The sequence below is a fragment of the Scyliorhinus torazame genome, chromosome 15 (assembly GCF_047496885.1).
Source record: "Scyliorhinus torazame isolate Kashiwa2021f chromosome 15, sScyTor2.1, whole genome shotgun sequence".
NCBI lineage: Eukaryota > Metazoa > Chordata > Chondrichthyes > Carcharhiniformes > Scyliorhinidae > Scyliorhinus > Scyliorhinus torazame.
In genome coordinates, this window is record NC_092721.1 from 171,847,453 (window position 1) to 171,873,581 (window position 26,129).

Genomic DNA, 26,129 nt, shown 5'->3' on the forward strand with positions numbered 1-26,129 from the left:
GACCCCCCGCTGGATTCTCCGGCCCGTATGGGCCGAAGTCCCGCCCAGAAATTGCCTGTCCCGCCGGCGTAAATCAAACCTGGTATTTACCGGCGGGACCAGGCGGCGTGGGTGGGCTCCGGGGTCCTGGGGGGGGGCGCGGGGCGATCTGACCCCGGGGGATGCCCCCACAGTGGCCTGGCCCGCGATCGGGGCCCACTGATCCGCGGGCGGGCCTGTGCCGTGGGGGCACTCTTTCCCTTCCGCCTCCGCTACGGCCTCCACCATGGCGGAGGCGGAAGAGACTCTCCCCACTGCGCATGCGCGGGAAACTGTCAGCGGCCGCCGACGCTCCCGCGCATGCGCCGCATTTCCGCGCCAGCTGGCGGGGCAACAAACGCCATTTCCGCCAGCTGGCGGGGCGGAAATCCCTCCGGCGTCGGCCTAGCCCCTCAATGTTGGGGCTAGGCCGCCAAAGATGCGGAGTATTCCGCACCTTTGGGCCGGCGCGATGCCCGTCTGATTGGCGCCGTGTTTGGCGCCAGTCGGCGGACATCGCGCCGTTGGGGGAGAATTTCGCCCCCTATCCTTCAGTACCCTTTCCATGACTTTGCCTACCACCGAAGTAAGACTAACTGGCCTGTAATTCCCAGGGTTATCCCTATTCCCTTTTTTGAACAGGGGCACGACATTCGCCACTCTCCAATCCCCTGGTACCACCCCTGTTGACAGTGAGGACGAAAAGATCATTGCCAACGGCTCTGCAATTTCATCTCTTGCTTCCCATAGAATCCTTGGATATATCCCGTCAGGCCCAGGGGACTTGTCTATCCTCAAGTTTTTCAAAATGCCCAACACATCTTCCTTCCTAACAAGTATTTCCTCGAGCTTACCAGTCTATTTCACACTGTCCTCTCCAACAATATGGCCCCTCTCATTTGGAAATACAGAAGAAAAGTACTCGTTCAAGACCTCTCCTATCTCCTCAGACTCCATACAGAATCTCCCACTACTGTCCTTGATCGGACCTACCCTCGCTCTAGTCATTCTCATATTTCTCACATATGTGTAAAAGGCCTTGGGGTTTTCCTTGATCCTTCCCGCTAAAGATTGTTCATGCCCTCTCTTAGCTCTCCTAATCCCTTCCTTCAGTTCCCTCCTGGCTATCTTGTATCCCTCCAGCGCCCTGTCTGAACCTTGTTTCCTCAGCCTTACATAAGTCTCCTTTTTCCTCTTAACAAGACATTCAACCTCTCTTGTCAACCATGGTTCCCTCACTCGACCATCTCTTCCCTGCCTGACAGGGACATGCATATCAAGGACACGTAGTACCTGTTCCTTGAACAAGTTCCACATTTCACTTGTGTCCTTCCCTGACAGCCCATGTTCCCAACTTATGCACTTCAATTCTTGCAGCTTTTGCTGCAGATTCGGGCCCCCGCACTTCCGGGTCAGAGGCCGTGCATGTGCACCACCGTGCTCCATGGTGGACTCAGACCGCAGAGTTAGACCCTCAAACGAGACCCCCTGATCCGCTGCGCGCCCAACCCTTAACCCCCGCACAATCACTCCCCGGCCACCTATCAGGCCCCCCCCCCTGGCCTCCGATCCGCCCGCCCCCAACCAGGGCGGCCGCGGACTCAGCATCCCGACCAGCTGGAGAACATTAGTTCCACGCTGTCGGGACTTCGGCCGGTCGGGGGCTGAGAATGGCAGAGCGGGCCTCCAGCAATGGCCCCAGGTAGGTCCCAGGCGGCAAACGCCATTTTTCGGGGCCTGCAGAATCGGTGAACCTGCGGCGGTCCCGATTTCTTGCGGGAACATGGACTCTCCGCCCCTGCACCGGCCGTGGTTTCGCCGCGCTGGTGCGGAGAATCCAACCCCAGGTATAATGGTAGCGGGATGATTTTACTCTATGACCCAAAACTTAAAATTCCCACCAGTAGAATATTGATCGTTAAGACTGAAGCTTTTCTTCCCAGATGAAAGGTAGCTTCCTGTGATCTTACTTCCCATGTTCTCTAGGCTACCTGGAGGCAGAAGAGGATTTCCCTCCAAGCACCTGTCTATTTGTCTGCATCCATTAAAAAATATAACCTACCCCCAACAGAATAATTTCTGCACTCCTGAAATACGTTCACATGGTGTGGGGAAATTATACTTTTAGTCTTCATTTCAGTTTAAGGGACAGTCATTGAATGTGTCTCAGAAGATAGTGGAATGGCCTTATTCGCAACTAATTTTTTTCTTCTGTAAAGATTTGGGGGTTTTTTCTGGTGGCTTAACTGGAGTTTAGCCAAAATATTTATTTTTGGCCAGACATGATACAGAATTTGATGTTTTGAATGTAAACAGCTTTGCCTCAGATAAAAATAGTTGAATATAAAGAGATTTCCTTTCCTGTCAGTGTGAGTTATCGGGAATGTTAAATCTTGGGTTAAGGCAACAATTGTTTCAATCTTTTTCATTATTGGATGGGTTTCAGACACAGAACATTAGACTCACTTGTCATGAAGTCCCTGGCAGTTGAAGCATTATGATAAACATCGCAGCAATTATTGGCCTTGTCTCTTCGTCGACAACAGCTACTAGTTCCTAACTTTGGTCCTTAAGATGTACAAAACTGAAATCATCCCAGATGATTTTGTTTTCAACACAGATGGGACCTGGGAATCAGTAATGTTTCTCACAGCTAAAACACGTCGCTAGTAGGCTAGCTCTGTGACTATTTACTATTTACTATGAATGGAGCACATTCAGGATTGAGTACGAATATAATAGCTGTTTATCTAGAGCTTTTAGTCAGAATGAGGGGTTATATTTAAAAAGCAACAGCTCGTTGGGTGGCCACAGAGATATCCATCATTCCAATCTAGCATGCACAAAATGCAAAAAAATCAAGCAGCGCAGCAGTTACGTTTTGTTTAAAGACTGTAAATTTTATTTTTGTGCGTTTTTTTAATTAGCGAGTCGAGGACATCATAATTCTTTCATTGGAAATGACTTTGCCAAAGAAAACACTGCAGTATCTCTAACCGCATCGGAATAGATTTGACAACTCAAATGGAGTTAATATGACTTTCCACTTTTCTTAAGACATCATTCCTATCACTCAGGTAAAAGAGGGTATCAGTGTGTAAGAGTGAGCGACAAGCATGGATAGACATGTGGACCTTAATGCATCTTATCCCTTTGATGTGGCTTTTGACACTAACAGGCACTTTGTTCTGCTCTACAGTGCCTGGAGCCCTGCAGAGAATCCTGGGACTTACAGGAGACTCAATGCCAAAGCAAGTGTGAGGTAAGGTCCACCCTTGGGTGATTTATTTGACCTATTATCAACTTTGAAGATAAATCAAAATGCTGGTTCAATTTGTAGGATTGCACAAGTTAAATGCCTCGGGCAATGCTCTACCAAGAGAGATAAGAAATTGCAGTGAGAAATGGGAAGACGACACAACGACTTTTATCACTTGGGACCAAATCTTTCATGTAGCCACAAATGTTCAAGAAACAAATGCATTAATTACTTCTCCAGCCGTGCAGTTTAACACATAAACAATTGATTCTGTAACACTTTCGGCATTAGTTTGACAAAAAGGTTTCTTTTAATGAAATAAATGAGTTCTTTTTCATTTAATTTCAGTCTCTCTTTCCAAAGAAACACTATGAGTGCCTGACCAGCTGTGAGTTTCTCAAATCAATCCAGTCAGCGAAGCAAGGTGACTGTCCCACTCCGGAGAAAGCCAGCGGCTTCGCTGCTGCCTGTGTTGAAAGCTGTGAGGCAGATGACGAGTGCTCGGGACTGAAGAAATGCTGTTCCAATGGCTGTGGTCATACTTGCCAAATACCACGGAACCTGTTCAGGGGTATGCACCAGCCTTACATGTTGAAAAATGCTACCTGAAGTCTTAAAATATTTGTTCCACATATCAAATGTTTTCCAATAATATCATAACCTGTTGGGAGGCTTATAGTAGCATAGCTTTAAGGCGCCTGCTGCAATCTTAAACTTCAATATTTTGTGTCAACAACATGCATTTATATAACGGCTTTAACTTGGTAAAAATGTCTCCAAGCATTTAACAGATGACATTGACATTGATAATGATGGGGATGGCACAGTAGCGCAGTGGTTAGCACTGCTGCCTCACGGTGCTGAAGACCGGGTACGATTCTGGCCCTCGGACACTGTCCGTGTGGAGTTTGTTCATTCTTTCCATGTCTGCGTGGGTCGCATCCCCACAACACAAAAGATGCGCAGTGTAGGTGGATTGGCCTTGCTAAATTGCCCCTTAATTGTAAAAAAATAATTGAGTACTCTAAATTTAGATGAAAAAACCCATTGATAATGACAATAGTGATACGTTAAAAGGGTGATCCAGTTAGTTAAGAAAATGAGCATTGTGTGTGATTTTTAAAAACTTTTGTTCTCTCAAATCTTTTGCATTTCCCCCTATCTTTCCTTCCCCTCGTTACATCATCTTGAACTAAGTGTGTCTCACGAGACAGGATAGGCTCAGTAACTAGTTACCAGGCCTGTGTTTCTGTCCTTGTGTTATTTAGCTGCACTATTGTTGCTTGGACTGATTCCTTCCATCTTCCTCCTCTCATAGGATCATGGAAACAGGTGTAGGCTATTTGGCCCTTGGAACTGATTAGATCATGGGCGATACTTCACTTACTCGCTTTTACCCCATAATCTCTGAACATGTTTGGTGAACAAAAGTCTAACAATGTCAGGTTTAAAATTAACAATTGACCAAGCACAAATTGCCATTTGCAGACAGAATACCAAACATCTACCACCCTTTGCTTACAGAAGTGCTAACTTCACTTCAAAGGCCTGTGTCTAACCTTGAGGCCATATCCCTTACTCCTAGAGCTGAGATTTTGGACTGAGAAAGCAGTTCTGTGATTAGCCTCACGAGGCCCACAGAGAACCACTCATCAATCTCCTTGTGGAGCTGGTGGAGTACAGGTTCCCATAGTAACAGGCAGAGGCCCGCCCAGCTGGGACCCGACACCAAACCCTTTAAGTGCTGTCCCAGACCCGGACCGCTTGTACTGTTCATTCCGGGCTGGGACACTTATTTTGTACACCACAGGTGCGGCTATGCTTTTGAGTTAGAATAAATCTGTTTAAACCTTCATCTTCGTGTTTCCTGGATTACTTAATACAAGTTCCTTGCCTCTTTTCCCAGTCTCCAAGAGGAAAGTTTCAGCTGCACCCATTGGAATTGCTTTCTCTCTATCTACCCTATCTGTTCCCTGGAATATCTTGGAGACATCAGTCAAATCAGCTCTTAATCTTCTTAATCCATCCTCCCCTCGGCGGGTGAGTGGGTGTAGGGGGGGGGCCTTCTTTTGTCTCCAGGATGGCGGAACTGAAACCAGCCATTCAGATTGTGTGGAATTGATGGGATCAAGGCCGTAGCCCACTATTCTGTGACACGTGGTCGGTTCAACAGTCCACTGTATCTTTCAATGTTGTTCAAGAGATACTGACTGGGTGTAACCGAAAATATGTAAAGGTTTTCAAGCAAAAATTCAACTCGGGTATACTTGTGTGTAATTCATGTACCATGCTGTGGTAGTAATGTGAGAAATAAGATGATGAAGTGCTTGTCTTGTGTCTACAAACTTGACTACCACACGTATATTTGCAACGTTCATGGGTTTCAAAGGTAGGCCTAATTCTGTGATGTTGCACTCCAGTAAGAAGCCACTCATAAAGGGAGCCCAGGTTACAGATCGGGCAAAACATTATCACCCTGACCCTCTGACCCCTGCTCCCTGTGAACATGGCTCCCTGCTGAGAGTGGGCAATTTAAGAACTAGCCCTAGAGTGTTTAAGGAATTATGCATTTCGACATGTGAGACAGCGATCCGTTTTTCGTAGGTCGGAAAGCAATCCAGCCGTCAATGCACACTTTAATAATGTAGAACAATAGAGGTCTTTGCTGTGGTTACGATGCAATACTAAGCTCAGGAATTTAGTAAAATACTTCAGGGAATTAGGCAGCACTGGCTCAGTCTCCATTAGGACATTTGAAAATGTGATCTGATAAATTACTTAGTAGCGACTGTCGAGACTGAACAATCTATGTGTTACTGTGAAGGAATTTCAAAAATTCAAACTTCAAAACAATGAAAGTATCAAACAAAGGCTCCCCTGATGGCTAGTTGCATTTAAAGTGAATAGTGGAGCTACATAGACAAGAAAGATCCCAGGTTGGACTCCTGTTCAACAATGTTTGCCCAGGTGGGCAGCGAGAGTGCCACTTCAATTGACCTCACAGTTAAAGTTTCAATTTATCATCTCCATTTAGCAACCTCTGCTGAAAGTTAATGTGTATGGACATGGAGAGGTCTATTGAAAGAGGTAATGCATACTTGCATTCTGTAATTTTTCCTATTTATGTTTCAGTGTCAAACATAATAATAATCACTTATTGTCACAAGTAGGCTTCAGTGAAGTTACTGTGAAAAGCCCCTAGGTGCCACATTCCGGCGCATGTTTGGGGAGGCTGGTACGGGAATTGAACCCGCGCTGCTGCCTTGTTCTGCATCACAAGCCAGCTCTTTAGCCCACGTAATGGGCGGGATTTTATATCCAGTGAGTAGCAGCAGTGGCTGGCTCTGGAAGTGGGTGTATCTCCCACTCCCGCCCAGTCCTGTGGCCCCTCAGTGACTTAATATCCGTTGGGTCATTGATTACCCTGAGGCGAGCCTTTCACACCGATCTGGGGAGGAAGTCCTGCCTCCCAATAGCCACCAGCCAATCAGACGACTGGCAGTTCTTTGCTCCCAGCAGCGCTTCCAGGAACGGTGGCTCTGCTGGGACTGCATCCAGTTCCTAATGATGTTCAAGCTGGAGCCAGATACAAAGTAAGTGGGGGGCCATTGGTGGTGTATGCGAGGACAACGCTGGCAGACACGATGGGAGGGCAGGAGGTGGGGGTGGGGGTGGGAAATTAGGGGGCTGTGGTGGACAGTCAACATGGATCAAAATAGGGGGTCTTTAAAGAAGACAACCTCCCTCCCCATCCCATTTTCCACCCAAAACCTAAGCATTGTTACCTGCCATGATTATGATTTCATCGGCTGAAACATTGCTGCTAGGGTTGGATGAGGCCTCATGTGGCTAGGTCACCTGATCCCTCCCCCTGCTGCGTGTAACATTGCGGTTGGGAAAGCAGGTAGGTAGCAGGCCCGGCGGCTATTACATTTTACAGGCCCCTGTCTGAAAACCCATTGCAGGAAGGCTGTAAAATTCTGCCCAATGATAATGGTCGTGGGATAAAATCCACAATCACGCTATTATATGAAAGATTTGGAGGTCTGGGAATTCAATAAGTCCATCTGTCTGAAAATGAAATGAAAATCGCTTATTGTCACGAGTAGGCTTCAATGAAGTTACTGTGAAAAGCCCCTCGTCGCCACATTCCGGCACCTGTTCGGGGAGGCTGGTACGGGAATTGAACCGTGCTACTGGCCTGCCGTGGTCTGCTTTAAAAGCCAGCGATTTAGCCCAGTGAGCTAAACCAGCCCCTGTCTGCCTTTCATCGGTCCGTGTTCTGAGGGTTGGCCACACTATGAACAATCTTTCTCCACTGGTTTTTATTCTCCACCGCCCTCACGGCCTGTTCCACAGAGAAGACAGTTCACGTTCTGATATTATCCAATCTTGGGTCTTGCGTGACTCTTTTTCCAAACATTCTCCTCCTGTTCACATCATGCTTCCAAACTATGTGAAACCACTTCGCTGATGTCACTGCATCAAACAAGTTCCTTTTAACACCAGCTTTCTCCAGCACCCACTTGTTTGAGCCTCGTCACTCACCTTGATGGCGCAGCTTTCGCAGCCACACATTGTCACTGGCCACACAAGGACTTTCAGAGGACTAATTTTCATTGTAATGAAGATGCTGCAGTGGCTACTCCGTACTCCTTTAAGTGAGTTCACCGTAAGACGTAGGAGCCAAAATAGGCCGCTCGGCCCATCAAGTCTGCTCCGCCATTCAATGAGGTCATGACTGATCTGATAAAGTCCTCAACTCCACTTTCCTGCCTTATCCTCATAACCCTTGATTCCCTGACTGATTAAAATTCTGCCTACCTCAGCCTTGAACATACTTAATGACCCAGCCTCTACAGCTCACTGCAGTAACAAAATCTACAGATTCAATACTCTCTGAGAGAAGAAATTCCTCCTCAACTCGGTCTTTATTCTGAGATTACGTCCTCTGGTCCTAGACTCTCCCACAAGAGGAAACATCCTCTCAGCATTTACCTTGTCAAGTCCCTGGAGAATCCTATGGCCGGGATTCTCTGAGCCCGCACTGGGTCGGAGAATCGCTGGGGAGGGGGGCATGACAATCCCGCCACGCAGCTCCGACGGCAGGCCACCAACTATCCGGTTGGCAGAGAATCGGCGGCAATCGCGCCCGTGCGGTTGCCACGGTGCCAGCTGGGAGCCATTGAAAGCAAGATTGTCCTCAAGTGTTGAGGGTTTTCCAGGAAGCTCTGACACTTCAAAAAGCTGCTGATTGAAAGACATTCATCTGAGGGAACAGATGTTAAGAAAGGGAAAGTGTTCCTGCATTGATTCTTCACTGAATTGTCTGGACTGCTTATCAGCTGTCAGGCAAACCAGTTCAGCATGAGGAGGCCACTTCAGAGTTTAAAACATCTGACCAGGATGATACTGTTGAACAGAGGGCTGTCTGAGATCACCGTGCCGAGGTTGATCATTAGGTTGTCCAGGACCGGAAGGGGCAGTCTAGGCACGGGACGGGACCCACATCCCATTGCCCGAGCCCACCCTACCTCCAGGACCCTTGCGGAACCCCCCTCTGAAGTCTGACAGCAATGGGATGCCCCCCTTGACTGGGGCTGTTTTTGGCCAGACTTATGCCACAACCTGCTCGGTGGATTTCCTGCGGTGGGGGTTGGAGCAACGCAAGAAGTGGGGAAACCGGGCTTCCAGCTTGTTAATTTCATGCTGATGCATGCAAATCAGCACTTTGCATGTTCCCACCGGTGCGCGGGACCAGAGACCGGTTGGCGCCAATCCTGTTTTTCGGCTGATGCTCCATTCTCCGCCCGATTAGGATTACCAATCTAGGCAGCAGAGAACGGAGATTCCCGGCCTTTACTTCTAGCCAACTTAATCAAGACAATCACCACGCCCTGTAGCTCCTCCATTGAGCTGATGAGCAGAATAAAAATATCGTTCAGAATATTCAGAGGATCTAATTTCAGGCTGTAATTATTTAAGATATTTCAAGGACATTTTTGTGTGATTTGAAGCTATGTAGGAATGATGGATTTCTTTTTTTTTGTAAATTAGAGCACCCAATTATTTTTTTCCAATTAAGGGGCAATTTAGCGTGGCCAATGCATCTAACCTGCACATCTTTGGGTTGTGGGGGTGAAGGAATGATGGATTTTAAAAGCTATTTGTTTCTTGATCGCATTAAAATATTAACCATTTATCATTCTGCAGCAGTCAACAGTACCTTTTACAGATGTAAATCACCACTGTAATGAAATCAATTAACAGTCTTGTGAGGAAAAACATTTTTGTTGTTATAAGTAACACTGAGTGAAAAATTTGTTTCACATTTATTGCAAAGGAATGCAAGAACGTGAAACTATATTCTCGGCTTGATTCCAAGGCTCACCCAGCATGATCCTCCCATTGTAAAGGATCATTCCAGTTACAGAGTACTGACTTGAGTGTGAAGCACTGTGGGACAGACTGAGACCACAGGATAAGCTCAGAGAGGGCATGAGGCAGGAGAGGAAAGTAGAGAAAGTTCAGGTGGGAAATTTGGGAAGTTTGGCAGGTGAAAGGGGGATGTGACAGAGGCAGCTGAACAGTTGGGCACAAGCGTAGAAGTCCCTGAGCTCCTCACATTTGTATGAAAGGTATATCAAAAACTCTGCCGTGCAGCTGCATAGCGGTAAACCACATCTTAGGATGTCCAAAAGTGCTTCTCAAATCAACTTACTTTGAAATGCATTCACTGTCACTACAAAGGTGGATGAAGCAACTTTCCCGAACACAGCAAAGCTTTACAAACATCACAGCATGGAGCTAATCTGGGTTTTTTTGGGTGTTGTTAACAGAGGGAACATTGCTGGCAGGATTCAGGGACAGTTCCCTGTCCACTTTGAAAAATGCCAGAGGATTCGAACATAACCCTGAACGGGAAGACTACTCATCCATTTAATTTTCACATCTAGCCTCATTGTACTTTTCTGAGCAAAACCTGCTTTGAAACATAAACTACACTCCTCACCTCCAACCCACTCACCCCACCCCATCTCCATCCTACCAAGGCCATTCAAAGCTGATTGCAGTGCTCCGATATAATGCTGCCCACAAGCTGCCCACAATACCCACAGCTCTGTGGGTATTTGCTATCTGAGGCGTAGTTGCTAGCCTGAAATTGCATGAGCGGGATTCTCCGGTCGCTGACGCCGAAATCACATTCGACGATTGGCCGGAGAATCCCCGCTTGCGCCAAAATCAGGGGCGCCGATTTTGCGATGCTCCCCGCACCCTCAAAAACAGCGTACTCTGGGAGTACACCGCACGCCATCTGGACGGCCTCAGGACGTCACCTGAGGCCCTCCCCCGATGCTCCGACCCCGAAGAGCTGACTTCCCGACGGCGTGGGGCGCGTGTGCTCGCATCGTTCGGGTACCTCACGTGACGGCTGCAGACTGAGTCCAGCGCCGCCACAGTCAGGGGGGAGCCGTTCCGTGGGCACGGGGGGCTTTGGCGAGGGGTGGGGGCACTGGTGGTGAGTGGCCCGGGGGTGGCGAGGATCCGCGCTTGAGGAGCTCAGGGACTTTTAAGCTTCAGCTCAACTGTTCAGCTGCCTTTGTCACACCCGCCCTTCCCCTACCTAACTTCCATGTTGCACGGCGTGGCCGCCGCCGTGTGCATGTGCGGCCACGGACCCGGCAATTCTCCGGCCGTATCCGCAGGTAAAGCCAGCGACTTTACGCTGCACGGCTGCTAGCCTCCCACCGGACGGAGGATCGGTGCGTTGACGGCGCCATTTTTTCTGGCGTAAAACGCCACTGTTCCCGCGCCACATCAGCACTTATTTTGCAAATTGGAGAATGCAGCCTTTATTGCTGCCAGGGTTTGAATAGTACAATAGTACACCGACACTTCAACCTGGCAAAGTTAAATCGCTGCATCTGAGTTTTATTTGCAAGCTTACAACACTCTCTAAATTCCCAAATGTAACAATGAAATGTTCATAAAACATCAATCAGAATTTTCTTTGGGTAGGATTTTGAGAGATTACTTCTGCACAGTTTTCATTGCACACTCCTTGAAGGAATGGAAGAGGTGACAAAGAGTCTGAAGGAGCTGCCCAATCATGAAGTGTTGTCATGTATAAAATTCAAAGAACGAAAACGGAACCTATTAGTCGGCTTTCTACTTGCTTCATACGGTCTCTGCCTATGGTTAGGACTTTGGGCTTGATTTTCTGTTTTGGAGACTAAAGGCTCAATGCACCAAAGTGTTATTTTGAGAGAGTTTGGCAGAGTGTTTCCTGCTGGCTTTTTGGGTAATATACAGGCCTGGATTCACCCGCACTTAGTCATTTTTTTGGGAGCTTGAGGAGTTTCTCACCGGTCAATAATGGACTTTAGAATTTCTTTCCACAGTGGAGAATTAAACTCGGCATCCGGACAGGCACCTCAAAGACCGGGGTACCATTTTGAAAAGGTGCCTAGATCTCGAAGAGAGCTTGAAGGTCCCCTACCCACGGACAATGCGACCGCCCCCCCCACAGACATGGGCAATACCCCCAACTTTTGACATTCAAGGGGCAACCTCCCCCCACCAATAAAAGTTCATATGAGCTCCCCCCCTACCACCCAGGCATGATAATGACTCTGCCCACACCCATCCATCCTTGTGGACATCGGGGCATCACCCCTCCACGCCCCGCCATCCCCTCCGTAAGTGAGCATACTGTCGTGTTGGGTGTTCCGCTATACAAACGAACCAACACGGTTGTAGATGGTACAACTCAGGGGCAAAATTCTCCTACCCGCCCCGCCACATTTCTGCCCCGACCGGCCGGCGGGAGTCTCCGTAATACCGGCCGGTCAATGGGGTTTCCCATTGTGGGGCAGCCCCACGCCGTCGGGAAACCCCCGGGCGTCGGCAAAACGGAGACTCCCGCCGGCGGAGAATGGCGCCCCTGTTTTATTACTCTTGATAACAACATCTGTTAACTCATGGCTGTGGTTCGTACTTTACCCGTTAACCTATGGACCCAGCCCTAACACTATCTTAGTGAGGCACTCAGCACATGGTGTATGTCTGAGTGGCACGCTGTGAACTCTGTGCTCTGAGCTATCTCCTGCTGGAAAGAGCGGGAACTGTGGTGTTCCCTGTTTTATAGTGCGTGTGCTCTCACTGGTGATTGGCTTTGATGTTGCGTGTGTGTTAATTGGTCCGTTGATCTGTCCATCAGTGTGTGTGTGTGTGATGCACCATGATATGTTTATATGAATATCATGACACATACCACAATATGGGGTTGCTGAAGGCCTCCACCCACCTTCAGGCCCCCTCCTTTCTATCCCCCGCTTTCAGATTCCCCCCTTTCAGGAACTTCCTCCTTCACCTCCAGCCTTTATGATGCCCGTTCACACACCTACTTCACCACCTTTCATGGGCATCGCCCCCCCCTCCCCCCCAGGCCTGCCACCTGGCAGTGCCAACATTTCACCCTGGCACTGCCAACCTGGCATCCAGACAATGCCTCTGACACCCTGGAAGTGCTAGGTTGGCACTGCTAGAGCTCCAGGCTGGCACTACCTGGGTGCCTGCTCTGTCCCCGACCACCCAGGGGCCCCAATCACCTCTGAGATCCCTGGAGTGGCCATCACACCTAATCTCCGCTTGTGGAGACCAGTACTAATTGGCACCTGGGTGAGGACTTGTCGGTGCAGCCGGTGATTCATGGGAGCTGGGAGACTGTGGACTCAAACCGGCCTCGTATACTGAGATGAGCCTGACGGCTGCATGAAATTCACGTTCCCGTTGGAGACGCTATATTCAGGACACACAAATGGGCCAGCGCTCTGCCAATTCTCATCTCCACTGGCATCAGATCCGCTGGGGCTGGAGTCCTGGTTAAAGAACCTGACAAGCTGGAATTGCTTATAAGCTCTCCACTCACCACCCACTCTCATTCCAGCCAAGAAGATGGCTCAGCGAAGACCTTGCCCCCGTTCCATGAGTCCGAAGTGGACCATTGATGCCATTGAGGGGAGGAGGGACCCCTCTTCCCCAGGGTGGGGTGGAGACTGAAGCCCAACCTCCTGAACAGAGTCTGGAAGGAAGTGGCAGAGGCAGTAAGGCTGCCAGCCTCACCAGGAGGACCTGCGCACAATGCCGGAACAAAATGAATGACCTTAGGCCGGACATCCTTGTGGCCCTGGTCCAGGTTGAAGGTGATGTAGTCCCGGGCACATAGGGCATCTGTCACAGCCTTCTGCACCTGTGTGCAGGCGTTTGTAAGATCCTGCACATGTCCCCACTCGAGCCCTGAAATGAGCCAGAGGTATAAACATTCAGGGCGACCGTCACCTTGACGGCTGCTGAGAGCTTGTGTCCTCTGCAATACCCCCACGGTGCCAGTGGGTATGGAGACAGAGAATGTTAGCATGGTGAGTGTTCTCTTGGCCATCCAAAGCCACGAGGTTACATGGTCACCCTGAGCTGTACAGCGGTGCCACCCTCAATATCCCTCCCAAACACACCCTCAATATGTTGCCAGGCGTACTACACCCATGTCCCCATCAGCGGGTGGCACCGGGCCGGTGATGTGGGGAGCCTCAATCCTCATCGCCCGTCCCTGTCAACAGGAGTACTGGTGGCTACCGCAACCCGTGTCAGCAATCGGCTCTGCGGTCTCTGTCCTGTTTCCTCAGTGGGGTCGACTGTGGTCTGCTCACTCGGTAGCCGTGTTATCCCGCCAGCAGGGTGTCAACTGGTTGTGTGGGGGAGACTGTCAACAAGTGCTGCTGGCCACCTCAATGCTCAGAGGCTTGAGTGCAGGCAGCTCCTACAGATGGAGGTGAGCAAGGGAAGTATGCATTTGCTGGGACCTTATCTGCCGTGTGATGTGGGGCCCGGGTATAACACACAAGTTGTGACAGAAAGTTGGTCATGTTTCCTGGGCGGGGGTGGGATGAATGTGAACAGGGGCATGGTGGACAGGCCGACCTTGGAGACATCCCGTGATCCTGAGGTGGACTAGCTGAAAGTGTCACCGGTGAGCCTTCTACTCTGAGAGGGGCTGTGTGCCAGGGGGGTGCCAAAGGCCACAGTTCATGTTCCCAACCTTTGCGGTGAGCTCATCTAATCGCTTGCTTCCTCTGAGGTGTGGCTGCACTTCTGAGGAGTGTCAACACCTGGTGAGTCGGCGATTGAGCATGGCCACACCCATCCGGTTGATGATACTGCTGGAGTCTGAGGGTTTCCGGAAGGGCTGAATGGGTGGGTTCCCAATTGACCAGAGGCTCTCTGAGCATATGCAGGACATAGTGCGCAGTCAGCCAGGAGCCTCTATGTTGCATCAAGGGGGTGGGTTTAAATAACAATACTGCAACAATGGCGGTCTGAGCCAGGCCGCCTTGATCCCGAGGGGGCCACCCCTAGTGCACAGACTTGGCACCGCGTGGGGTCCAGGCAGCCTCCCCCCAGCAAGCCCGTCAGGTTCTGTGAGTTTTCTTACCTTCTCGCTCCCCCTCAGCAGCCATAGCGCCCAGGCCTTGCTTGTAAATACTTGCACCAATTCACACCCGTGTGACTCCCACCTGAGAGGGGTGGAGCATCACAGAGGGGTGGAGCATGAAGTATCCAACCCACTAATGACATACAAATCCATGCAAATGAAGGATTTGCAAATGGGCCTGTCAGCGCAGGGTGCAAACGTCACTAACACCGCCAGCAGGGGGCCAGGGCATCGTGTCAGAATCGGTGTTGACGTAATTCCCAATTGTGCCTCACTCAGTGTCCTTCGTCCAGTTGTGATTCTCGCTGCTGACGGCGGGAAGCAGAGAATCCAGGGCGGGATTCTCCCCTAACCGGCAGGGTGGGCCGTACCGGTGCCGAGGAGTGGCGTGAACCACTCCGGAGTCGGGCCGCCCGGAAGGTGCGGAATCCTCTTCACCTTCAGGGGCAAGGCCAGTGCCGGCGGGTTTGGCGCCACGCCAACTGCCGCCGAAAGGCCTCTGCCGGCTGGGGCAAGATGGCGCATGCGCGGGAGCACCAGCGTGTACTGGCGTCATCCCAGCCCGCAGAGCCAGGTCCCACCGGTACGGACGTGGTTTGATTTATGCCGGCGGGACCGGCCGAAAACGGACGTCAACTCGGCCCATCACGGAGTGGAGAATCGCCGGGGGCGGCCGCTGCCAACGGCCCCCGACCGGCACGACGCAATTCCCGTCCCGCCGAACAACCGGAGCCGGAGAATCCGGCAGCCGGCGTCGGGGCGGGATTCACGCCATCCCCCGGCGATTCCCCGGCCCGGGGGAGGGTCGGATAATCCCGCCCCCAGTCCTTTAATACCTATTCCATACAACCCCCCCCAGAAAGTCAAAGCGAGGTTACTTTTATTTGACTTTCTATTATGTTTGATATTTGGAATTGGCCTGGGATGTTTGCTGTTGAAATTGGAGAAGTAAATCATGTTTTAAGTGGTAGAGTTACACTGCAGCCTGGATATGTTGGAACCCCTGTGAGAACTTGGAAATAACCTTGTCTGAATTCACACTGATGAGATTGGGATGATACCCTGCTCTTCAGGAACACTTTTATGAAGACACAAGTAAAACAGTGTTCCCTTCTAGTCAAAATGTTGAACGTGTCATGTAAATAAACTGATGCGAGAATATAAAAATACTTCCAAAAGTTAGTGGGTCAATATTAAGCAATAAAAAATTTGATACTTTGCATTTACCTGATTAAAATCAGTGCCGTTCCACATCCCCCTCCTAGAGATTGATGTTGGCTGATTCTTCTGAGGTTAAAAATATCTCTCACGTTGCTAAGTACACCTGCTAACCTTGGTACTGTTTGAATGATAAGTCAAGCAAAATTGAATCTATCTTTTCTGTGACGCTATTTAACCACCATCTTCAGTTAATTCAGTGTTTACTATTAGCAGGGGTTCTGCTGCTATTCTTCTACTTAACAGGCCAGCACTAGCCCCCCCCCCCCCCCAGCCCTTTCATGCTCTGAATCAACAGCTGCAATTTACATTTATTTCCATGGTGCTTATCACAAACAAGGGAATGCAACAGTGTATGCCTGAACAAGGTCTTGATGAATTTGTCTTCAACCTGCTTCCATTTCTGTGTGCCCCATTAATCCAACAAATCTCCATGTCTTTGACTCATTTCAAATTCTAACTTAACATTCTGACTATTTATTCACCACTTGGCTCTGCTGACAATCTTTTTAATCCATTCAAAACTTGAACAGTGTTCCATCAGACCCAAGTGTCTCATATCAGTCTATAAAAGAATACCTTGCAATGGGTTATACCCTGACAACCTTGCTGAGCTCTAATACAGTGATGGGCAACCTAGGCTGGTGAGTTGGCCGCATGATTGGTCCTCCTTCATCTCAGTGGGGCGCAAGATTGAAATCGTGCTTGTTCACTAATCGTGACCCCATGATAAAGATTATATACATTTATACACACCGAATATTTAATGACAAGCTATAGAAAATGCTTAATCATTCATGTGTTTCAAGGGGCTGGTTTAGCACACTGGGCTAAATTGCTGGCTTTTAAAGCAGACCAAGGCAGGCCAGCAGCACGGTTCGATTCCCGTACCAGGTGCCGGAATGTGGCGACTAGGGGCTTTTCACAGTAACTTCATTTGAAGCCTACTTGTGACAATAAGCGATTTTTGTTTCATTTCATTTTACATGGATAGGATGGGTATAGACGAAGTGCTGAGGGTTTTGGCCAAGAGTGGTATCATGACCGGTACAGTCTTGGATGGCCGAAAGGCCTGTTCCTGTGCTATTGTTCTTTGTTCATATTAATAGAACTGTCATCAATTTCAAGTGGTCGAAACAAAAATAATTCACACCTGGGACGCAACCCCATAGACGCTCTCAGTCAATGTTACGAGCAATCAGCACGCACCTCACTTCACGAGCCCCTTGCTTTGTGTGTGTATCACTTCAGTCACACCAGTAGGAGAAAAAATTACAGGGACGGAAACCAGTGGAATGTTGGCAAAAGCCAACAAAATGCCTCACGGGCCGCACTCAGACCCTTAGCGGCCGCATGTGGCCCCTGGATCTCAGGGTGCCTACTGCTCCAAAAGGGGCACTTCCCAGTGCTATTAAAGCTGCTGCTGGGGCAGACTGTAGAGTTGTTTGCTAATTCAGAACCATGCATACTTTTTCCTTTTTTTTTTGTTAAATAATTAAGAGGCAATTTAGCATGTTCAATCCACTACCTTGCACATCTTTGGTTGTGGGGGCGAAACCCACGCAAACACGGGGAGAATGCACAAACTCCACACGGACAGTGACCCAGAGCCGGGATCGAACCTGGGTCCTCGGCGCCGTGAGGCAGCAGAGCTAACCACTGTGCCACTGTGCCACCGTCCAAGTGTTCAATCATTTCAGCCAGATTATGGAACCCAGGCAGGAGTTTTCAGAATTTGTGCTCTCAGCCGTACCAGTGCATGTTGTAAATTTGGGCATAAAGGACTCATGGAGCAGAATCTTTAGCTTTGTGTGGACTGAGGGGTGATTTCCAGGTCAGAAATGTGGACGCTCGAGTAGTGCGCATTTGTAGACCACAAATCCAAACCACGTAGGCCTAGAAATCCACTCAGTTGTAAACACAAAAAAGGAATAAAACCGGACGCACCACCCGGCATCGACCTAGGCACCGGAAACGACAACGGCAGACCCAGCCCTGCCGACCCTGCAGAGTCCTCCTTACTAACATCTGGGGGCTTTTACCAAAGTTGGGAGAGCTGTCTCACAGACTAGTTAAGCAACAGCCTGACATAGTCATACTCACAGAATCATACCTTACAGACAATGGGCGGGATTCTCCGCAATCGGCGCGATGTCCGCCGACTGGCGCCGAAAACGGCGCGAATCAGTCCGGCATCGCGTCGCCCCAAAGATGCGGAATTTTCTGCATTTGAGGGGCCTCGCCCTCACCTTGAGGGGCTAGGCCCGCGCCGGACTGATTTCCGCCCTGCCAGCTGTCGGGAAAGGCCTTTGGTGCCCCGCCAGCTGGCGCGGAAATGACTTTGCCGTGCGGCGCATGCGCGGGAGCGTCAGCGGCCGCTCACGGCATCCCCGCGCATGCGCAGTGGAGGGGGTCTGTTCCGCCTCCGCCACAGTGGAGACCATGGCGAAGGTGGAAGGAAAAGAGTGCCCCCACGGCACAGGCACGCCCGCGGATCGGTGGGCCCCGATCGCGGCCCAGGCCACCGTCGGGGCCAGATCGCCATGCCCCCCCCCAGGACCCCGGAGCCCGCCCGCGCCCCCTTGTCCTGCCGGTAAGGTAGGTGGTTTGATTCTTGCCGGCAGGGCAGGCATTCCAGCAGCGGGACTTAGGCCCATCGCGGGCCGGAGAATCGCCGGGGGGGGGAGCCCGCCAACCAGCGCGGCACGATTCCCACCCCCGCCGAATATCCGGTGCCGGAGAATTCGGCAACCGGCGGGGGCGGGATTCACGCCAGCCCCCGGCAATTCTCCGACCCAGCGAGGGGTCGGAGAATCCCGCCCAATGTCAACACAACTATCACCATTCCTGGAAACGTCCTGTCTCACCGTCAGGACAGACCCAGCAGAAATGGCAGCACAGTGCTACACAGTCGGGATGGAGTTGCCCTGGGAGTCCTCAACATTGACTTTGGACCCTATGCAGTCTCATGGCTTCAGGTTCAACATCAGGGGGGTTACTATTGATCAGAAACTGAACTGGATTGGTCAAAGGCTAGAAATCCTACAGAGAGTAACTTACCTCCTGACCCCCAAAGAGTGTCCACCATCTGCAAGGCACAAGTCAGGAGTGTGATGGAATACTCTCCACTTGCCTGGATGAGTGCAGCTCTAACAACGCTCAAGAAGCTCAACACCATCCAGAACAAAGCTGCCACTTGATTGCTCCTCCTTCCACAAACATTCAAACCCTCCACCACCGACAAACAGTGGCAAGCATGTGTACCACCTACAAGATGCATTGTAGTAACTCACCAAGGTTCCTTAGACAGCACCTCCCAAACTCACAACCCCTACCATTTAGAAGGACAAGAGCAGCAGATAGCTGGGAACCCCACCGCCTGGAGGTTCCCCTCCAACTCACTCCCCACTTTGACTTGGAAATGTATCGCTGTTCCTTCACTGTCGCTGGGTCAAAATCCTGGAACATCCTCCCGAATAACACAGTGGGTGTACCTACACTACATGTACTTCAGCGGTTCAAGAAGGTAGTTCACCAACACCTTCTGACGGGCAATTAGGGATAGGCAATAAATGCTGGCCTAACCAGCGACGCCCACATCCCGTAAATGATTTTTTAAAATGTAAGAAAACCTGGTTTATTAACACACACTGGTATTTACACATACACCAAATCCCAGCCGGGTCTGAGCTGTCGGTACCATACTTGGCCAACTTTATATAAGACTTAACAGTGGATGATTTAGGGTTCCCCGCCCCTTTAGCGAGGGAGCTTGTATTTGGCGAGACTCATAGGGAGCTTGATTTCTCCAACCCTGTAGATCTCATGCAGGTTATAATATGGGCCTTCCAGTTGAACTTTCCAGAAGCCATCCAGTTCGGAACCTGCGTCTGTGATCCCTGTCAATTGTGGATGGTGGGTCGGGAAGAGAAATGAGAACCGCGATTGAGCATGTGGAATTGAGAGGGACAGTAGCAGCTTTCACAGCAGCTGTACAGAAATTCCTGCTGTGGTGACTGGCAAGAGCCACTTCTGAAGCAAATGGAAGGATTCACAGGAAGCTCTGCAGCCTCATAGATTTGGGAAAGTCTCTTGCATGATTTTCCAGCAATTTCCTCACCAAGGACAATGTAACTAACCTCAGCTTCAGTGACCTGCTCCTGGTGTTGCAAGCATCTGCCCATGTCTGACCTCTTTTCTCCTTTATAGCACAGAATGCCATTTTCAGGCCTCAGCGACTTCTTGCTGTGAACTCGGCTCCTTTAAGCTGCTGTGTTCCATATGATTTTGTGTGGGGCCCATCCGCTGTTGGCAAATCGCCATTACAGATGCAAAATGTAGCTCAGTTGCCTCCTTAAATACTTCCATTCCCCTCCTGCCGCATGGGCTGTCAGCAAGTCTCCCTGCCTATCCTGAGGGAAAGAGGGAAGGAGACCAGAAGCCGTCAGGACAATGGGATTCCCATTTCCAAATATTTTTGCAAAATTATGGTTAGTGTCCTTCTTTTGACCTTTCACTAATCTGAGATGTGTACAATATTGTGGTGGTGACTCTTTTAATATGAGTCCCATTTGCTTTTTGTAGCCATTCAACCTACTCCCAAGGCCTGGCCAAGCTTTATTTTTATAAATTTGGAGTACCTAATTCATTTTTTTCAATTAAGGGGCAACTTAGCATGGCCAATCCACCTACCCTGCACATAGAACATAGAGCATAGAACATACAGTGCAGAAGGAGGCCATTCGGCCCATCGAGTCTGCACCGACCCACTTAAGCCCTCACTTCCACCCTATCCCCATAACCCAATAACCCCTCCTAACCTTTTTTTGGACACTAAGGGCAATTTAGCATGGTCAATCCACCTAACCTGCACATCTTTGGACTATGGGAGGAAACCGGAGCAGAAACCCACGCAGACACGGGGAGAACGTGCAGACTCCGCACAGACAGTGACCCAGCAGGGAATCGAACCTGGGACCCTGGCGTTGTGAAGCCACAGTGCTATTCACTTGTGCTACCGTGCTGCATCTGCGAGTTGGGGGGGTGAAACCCACGCAAACACGGGGAGACTTTGCAAACTCCACACGGACAGTGACCCTGAGCCAGGACGAACCTGGGACCTCGGTGCCATGAGGCAGCAGGGCTAACCCACTGTGCCACCGTGCTGCCTGGCCGAGCTGAGAAAAAATATTCATAAAGCGTCTCTGCTCTGGCGGTTTATAGCTGCCTGCCTCCTTATCTTGCCCCACACTTGATGCACAGTTGTTATATAGCCTCAAGCTTTATAACAAATTGTGTCTCTCGAATGGAAAAAGATGCCAGTGGACCTTTGTTGACTATGGCTAATTACCCATCCACCTACTGTTCCAGCATAAGTTGTCCTCCATTCTGTTTCTAACTATCGTTTCTAGCCCTTAGGGCACTGAAGCCAATTGTCATGTTCCGTCTTGGAGCTCATATTATTCTTGGTAAGGAAATTACAGTCAGTCCTGCAATCACCACAGCATCTATGAAGGTCTCCAATGTCCCGTTAAATTCTTTCTAGGCCAGTTGGAATCCGTTAACTCTACATTGGGATGAAACACTTGGCTCTCTGATCTGTGCGGGCTTGGTACTTGGCAGTATCTTTAACCACTGGCTCAGTTGGAGATTTACACTGATTTAAATTTAATTGCAGTGCATCTATAATGAACAAATAATCATGGTTGTGTTTTAGATCCAAAGTTGCAGTTTACAGAGCCGATGAGATCGACAACGATTTTGTGCTCCTTGTGATTCCAAGGAGCACCTGGTCACAATTAAATACAGGAGAAATGTTCTGTTGAATACAAGAGAGATGTTATATTACCTCCCGTGAAAGAACTAACCAAATTCTATTTTTTTAAAAACAGGAGCACTGTACTTTCAAATGTAAATTGCAGTTTCATTGCACGTCGCAATTAAATTTGAAGGCTATGATTCAGGTTGACAGGAAGGCTAACATGATAAAAATCACCTTCAGGCAGTTAGGTTGCTTGAAGTACTGTTTATAATTGTAAGTGAACTGAATGCTAACGTCTGTCACAAATGATAAAAGTAAACTAGGATGAGTCAGAATTTAAAGCTATATCTCCTGTGAATTATTAACCCCACACTTAGCCACTTCTATGGTCGGTACCTTTCCTGGAGAAATATTGTCCTATTCGCCATGATTTTTCAGGCCCGTTCGCTGTGGGTGCATATCCTGTAATGGCCGCTGACACTTGTGAAAGGCCCAAACCAGGATTTGCACCAGTGAAAACTCGGAATCTTCCCGGGCCTTCCCCACTGATGTAATCACTTCACACGCAACGAGGGCGTGAAACTGATTATCATAAAAATTAATTAATTTCAATATTCTTAAATGGCTTAAAGCCGCTGCTTCCAGGGACGTTGGATGTCCCGCCTGCCCCTCCGTCGTGTGATGTCATCCCAGCGGATATCACGACTGGTTTCCCAAAACGGAAACCAGTTGTGATGACCACGCCGGGGGCTCCGAGGTGAGTATAGCCCCTGGGTAGTGAGGGATATGGCACCCTGGTGGTGTGCCAGCCTGGCCATGTCAACTTGGCACAGCCAGATTGGCATTGCCCGGTTGACACTGTCAGGGGATGGGGCCTCCAGGCAACCCCACAGGGAGGAGCTCCCACTATGTGGGGATGTTGGCGATGTTGGGGGGGGGGGGGGTGAGGGGGCCACTGAAGCCCTGATGGTGGGGGAGGGCTTTTGCTTTCACTTTGAAATCCAGGCTCTATGAGCACCCATCCTGCCAGAGTGTCGGCACAAAACACACCCCCTTTGCTTTTTTCAACAAAGTGCCAGAAGATCTGGAGTGAAAACCTGGCTCTGTTTCTGGGGAGAAACATGCTGGTTTTCAGTCAGAAGCTGACACTTTTTAAATTTGGGCGAAAATTCCACCCAACATCATATTCTTTCAAGGTTCTTATAGTAGTGTACAAGTTGCACATTCTTGCATGGCTTTACATTCTATATAAGGTCGCAATTTGCTTTTATATTTGCTCATGGGAGGTGAGTGCTGCTGGCAGCACCATCATTTATTGCCCATCCCTAATTGCCCTCGAGCAGGTGGTGCTGAGCTACCTATAACTGAATGGCTTGCTGGGCCATTTCAGGGGGCAGTTAGGCGTCAAACATATTGCTGTGGCTTTGTAGTCATACATCGGCCCTACCTGGTAAGGACACAGATTCCTTCCTGAAGGACATCAGTGAACCAAATGTAGTTTTAAAAATAACATGACGCGGGCAGCACGGTGGCGCAGTGGGTTAGTATTGCTGCCTCACGGCGCCGAGGTCCCAGGTTCAATCCCGGCTCTGGGTCACTGTCTGTGTGGAGTTTGCACATTCTCCCCGTGTTTGCATGGGTTTCGCGCCCACAACCCAAAGATGTGCAGGCTAGGTCGATTGGCCACGCTAAATTGCCCCTTAATTGGAAATAATGAATTGGCTACTCTAAATTTAGTTTTTTTTAAAAACATGGCGCAGCACAAAAGCAAAATATTGCGATGCGGAAAATCTGAAATAAAAACATAAATGCTTTAAATGCTGGTCTGTCGGCATTGATTGGGAGAGAAAAGGAGTTAATGTTCCAGTCAAAGCAGGCTTTACAACAATCTGATCATCATTAATGAGACCAGTCTCTGGAGCAATAACCTGGGCCTCTGGATCACGGCCCAGTAACATTACCACTACACTAATGTCTGCCTGAGCAGGTTATGACAAATGGCGGAGGACTTATTCTGTGTTCGAGGTAAACTTATTCTGTGTTCATGTTAATGTTTAGGCTAAATACGAATAAAATGTTTGTGCATTTTTGCTGACACTTTTAGAAGTTCCCCCTGAGACCAACCCAGATTAACACAATTCAGTGCACAGGCTTTGGGACCATTGTTTCTTTGGTTTGTTGAGAGCTTATTAAGTATCCATTGAAGGCAAACCCAAAAATATTACCTGACTTTCAGTCCACATCTTGTTAATGGTTTCCACTGTAAGACATTGAGCAATGGACTGAGGCAGTGGCAGAGGTGCAGAGTAAGTGTGAAGATAAATCAGTTGTTTCAGACGCGCAGCATTAGAAATGCATTAACAAGTGCCACTTTATTGGGGATACTGGAGGAGAAGGTAAGGATGTGCCTCTTGGGGAGGTGGTGGTGCAGTGGCATTTTCACTGGATTAGTATTCCAGAGACCCAGGGTAACTAGCATTCCAGAGATCTGGGCTCGAATCCCACAATGGCAGATGGTAGAATTCAAAGTCAATTAAAAAAAAAAAATCAGAATTAGTCTTAACTGTGACCATGAAGCCTTTGTCGATTGCTGTAAAAACACACCTGGTTCACTAATGCCCTAAGGAAAGAAATCGGCCATCCTTACCTGGTCTGACTTCCATGTGTCATGGAATCCACAGTTTTAGATCCACAGTTGACTCTTAACTGCCTCCTTAACTGGCCTAGCAAACCATTCAATTCAGGGGCAATTAAGGATGGGTAACAGGTGTTGGCCTTGCCAGCAATGCCCACATCCCATGAAAGAATAGTGAAAAGAAAACAATAGGTAGGAAAGTCAGAGGAGATCCATCAGAATTAATTTACCTTCGGTATCAACTGAGCTATCTTCCTCCAGTTAAAGAGATGCTTAACGTCATTCAAGGAGGAAGGTGTGGAGAATGCAAAGCACTGCAGTAAAGACGTAAGTGGACTGTTAATGCCCTTAACATTAGAGTTATGCCAACTTTGCTTTGAATAATAGGTTGGTTAATATATTAAAATCATTCAGCAGCAACAGGAAAGACGAATGATGGGGCTCTGACGGCACAAACATGATTGACTGCAAGCTTGTGACCTTACCTTCCTGTGCTTGTGTGACATTTCATGGCAATCATCAGTTAATGAACATCCAGACGGTATGTGACCACCCCAAAGTCATTAATGGAGAGTTACAGAAAGTGACCACAACACCTACATTTTAAGGGTAGTATGAGTTGCCCACTTACTTGCTGAGAAATTATTCCAGCATTGTTAACTCCTCTGATTTTGGGGTTATTCACTTCAGTTGAGAATTGCATTGCTATGCAATTCTTCACAAGCCCTAATAAATTGCTTGTAACAAGCAGATTTAAGATGGCAGGGATGTCATTCAGAAGATAGTGAGTGCACTAAAATACTCCCAGAGAACCTAAGAAAAATGACATTGCTGTGCAACAATTGGAAGAAGCAGACCCATGTTTCTGGAAGATGAATGGTGACAAGCTGTGCTCAGCAAGAGGAAGAGGAGCCTAACATGTACCTCAATGAAGAGAAAGGTGGTATGGAAGAGTATAGTTTCACTCAACAGTTGACCAAACATTTGCAGCATTCCTTTTTGCAAGGAGTCAGTAAACTGTTGTGTGCTTTCATGGCTCTGACCATATTCTTCATTCCACAGTTAAATAAGAGTCCTGAAACATGAAGTGATGCACTGGGGGCTATCGCAAAATTGTGCCTTTGCTCAGCAACATCCAGTCCTCCCTCAGTCACCATTTGTGTTCTTTTTCAAAGCAGTGAGAAGGAAATTACCTTCTGCTTCCTGATCTGTGTGTCGCTGGGCAGGTGTGAGCTTCACGTGGTGATGATATTGCATATGGTGACGTGATAGCACGGTGGCACAGTGGTTAGCACTGCTGCCTCATAGCACCAGGGTCCTGGGTTCCAGCCTCGGGTGACTGTCTGTGTGGAGTTTGTAAGTTCTCCCCATGTCTGCGTGGGTTTCTTCCGGGTGCTCTGGTTTCCTCCTCAGTCCGTAGATGTGAGGGTTAGGTGGATTGACCATGCTAAATTGCCCCTTAATATCCAGGGATGCAGGTTAGGCTATGGGATTACGGGAATAGGTAAGGGTGGACACATGTAAATAGGCAGAGTGCTCATACAAAGGGTCGGTGGAACCGGATGGGCCCAATCGCCTCCTTCTGCACTGCAGGGATTCTGTGACTTATCTGACTGCGAGTCCTGTGTACGCGTCTTCCAGATATACCATTGGGTCCAGAGCCTTTACATTCTCTTCAATACTGATCTCTTTGAACATGCTGTTGGTCAGTTCTTCTACTGCTTGGATATGTACAAAGTGCCTCAGA

The 26,129-nt window shown here is 49.0% G+C and overlaps 1 protein-coding gene across 1 annotated transcript in view; it reads left to right on the forward strand.

The window, feature by feature from the left end:
• The window catches only part of LOC140391988 (anosmin-1), a 286,799-nt gene that overhangs the window by 185,478 nt on the left and 75,192 nt on the right, over positions 1-26,129 (forward strand). Inside the window, exons 3-4 of the mRNA XM_072477109.1 lie at positions 3,218-3,280; positions 3,626-3,848. Of these exons, the coding sequence (XP_072333210.1) occupies positions 3,218-3,280; positions 3,626-3,848 (286 nt within the window). The remainder of the gene's footprint in view (positions 1-3,217; positions 3,281-3,625; positions 3,849-26,129) is intronic.